The sequence below is a fragment of the Myotis davidii genome, unplaced genomic scaffold (genome assembly GCF_000327345.1).
Source record: "Myotis davidii unplaced genomic scaffold, ASM32734v1 scaffold545, whole genome shotgun sequence".
In the NCBI taxonomy this organism is placed as follows: domain Eukaryota; kingdom Metazoa; phylum Chordata; class Mammalia; order Chiroptera; family Vespertilionidae; genus Myotis; species Myotis davidii.
This window is the reverse complement of record NW_006296634.1, coordinates 206,568-208,725: the sequence shown is the minus strand read 5'-3', so window position 1 is coordinate 208,725 and position 2,158 is coordinate 206,568. Positions and strand designations below refer to the sequence as shown.

Below are 2,158 nucleotides of genomic sequence, written 5' to 3'. Positions count from 1 at the left end.
CACGCCGCCGAGAGTCTGCACCCCAGTGTTGCGGAGCGCTAGCTCCTGCAGGGCCGGGAACTTGTTCGGACAGAGGGCCGCCGTCAGCCCGCGCTCGTCCAGGCCAGGATTGTCAGACAGGTCTAGGGCGGTGAGGGAGGGGAAGGTGCCGAGGTCTGCGCAGGAAAAGGCGAGCGAGGGTGCTTGCGCAACGTTCAGCACTTTGAGGCCGGGCTTGAGCCACAGCTGCAGTTCCGCCAGCCAGGCGCCCCCTGTTGCCCACGACACGTTACGGATAGTGAGGCTGGAAAGCGCAGGTCCAGTGACTTCCAGAGGCGGTGGCGGCGTCGGGCCGATTACTTCCAAGTCCTCGAGGGTTAGTTGGTTGAGGCGGGAGGACCCCAGCCCACGCAGGAGGGAGAACAGAAGCAGAGCAGGAACCTGTGCATCGCCCACCGTGAGTCGCCGCACGCGCAGAGCCCTGATCACGTCAGCATACTGCTTCGGGTTGATGCCGGCGAAATTTACAAACTCTTTCAGGCTGCGGCCACCGCCACGGATCTCCACCTCCATGGCACCCACACACTGGAAGGCGCTGGACCAGTCGGGCTCCGGATCCGTGAAGTTGCAGACGCAGCGGACATCGTCGTCGTCCACCGCGCAGGGCTCTGGCGTGGTCGCCCAGACGTGAAGCAGTGGCGGCAGCAGCAGCAGCAGCAGCAGCCGACAGGGTGCCCGCACCTGGGAAGAGAGCGGAGGTCAGGGCGGCCCCAGCGGTCCCTGAGATTCCTCGAGTAGCCCCTGTTCGGCCCCAAGACCGCACACTCACCATGGTCGATAGGTCCTCAGGGCTCTGGGAAGGGCTCTGGCTTCTTTCCTGTGTGGCAGCACTCGCTGGCTTCCAGGCTCCCCACACCCTTTGGCACCCTTTTGTAACCCCGGGAACGTCACTGTGTTCCCTCCTCTGTGAACCCTGGTCACTCCCCACCTCCCTTCGCCAGTCCATTCTTTATAACCTTCTCGGAAATTTTGCAACGAAGGATGTTGCTAGGAGGAGGGGCCTAACAGGAAGGATCCCCGCAGGACTTCTAGTGTGCTCTGCCCCAGGCAGTCTTGATGACTCAGGAGCCCCAGGCTTGTCTGGTGGGTTTGGAGAAAGGAAGATGCCCGGTGCTGCCCACCAGGACCCTTTAAAAATATTATATTATATTTTTTTATTTCAGAGAGGAAGAGAAAGATTGAAACATCAATGATGAGAGAGGATCATTGATCAACTGCCTTCTGCATGTCTGTGGATCAAGACTGAAACCCGGGGGTGTGCACTGAGGGGGAATCCAGCCCTGACGTCCTGGTTTATAGGTGGATGCTCAACCACTGAGCCTGGCTGGCCCAGCCCACCAGGACTCTTGCCTCCCCTGCCTATGTTCCACGACTCAATCTGGGTAGTTTTCTTGACTTTTCCCTAGTCTTGGTGGTTACTATTAAGCTCCCGTCGTCCAAGTTCAATCCCCTGATTATCGTTGGATATTTAACTGGGTATTTTGTGGAAGAGATTGCAAACTTCAACTATTGACTCGAAGGGCTGGAAATAAATTCAAGTGAAAGAAATTTATCTGAAGAACAACTCTCCTTCCGGGCGGGGCCCACTGGCCAACCGCCTGCAGCCCCTCCCCCTGACCAACCCCACCCCTGATCAGCCCCCACCCACCCTGATGGGGGTGACTGGACCCCACCCATGCATAAATTCGTGCACTGGGCCTCTAGTAATAAATAATACAGTTCTAGGTTTCAAGCTCTGGCTGAGTAGTTCGATTAAAACATCATCTGGATAAGCCAAGGTTCCTGGAGACAGGGCAATACAAGAATCAACAAATGTTTGATTCCCAGTCAAGGCACATACCCAGGTTGCCCTGGTGAGGGAGACAACTGGTTGTTTCTTTCTGGTCACTCCCCACCTCCCTCTCTCTCTCTCTCTCTCTCTTTCTCTCTCTCTCTCTCTCTCTTTCTTCCTCTCCCTCTTAAATCAATAAAAATAATCCTATATAATAAAAAACTAATACGCAAATTGTCCCCTCTGTCGGGAGTTCAACAGGGAGTTTGACCAGGCGGGGCCCACTGGCCAACCGCCTGCAGCCCCTCCCCCCCACCCACCCCCCCCCCGATCAACCCCCACCCACCC

General features: G+C 56.7%; 1 protein-coding gene across 1 annotated transcript in view; it reads right to left on the bottom strand.

Moving 5' to 3' along the window:
• Positions 1-1,093, bottom strand: part of CD14 (CD14 molecule) — a 1,729-nt gene extending 636 nt beyond the window's left edge. The window contains exons 1-2 of the mRNA XM_006772418.2: positions 809-1,093; positions 2-720 (exon numbers count right to left, since the gene is read on the bottom strand). Coding sequence (XP_006772481.2) covers positions 2-720; positions 809-985 — 896 coding nt within the window. The 5' untranslated portion in view covers positions 986-1,093. The remainder of the gene's footprint in view (position 1; positions 721-808) is intronic.
• Positions 1,094-2,158: the final 1,065 nt, after the last annotated feature.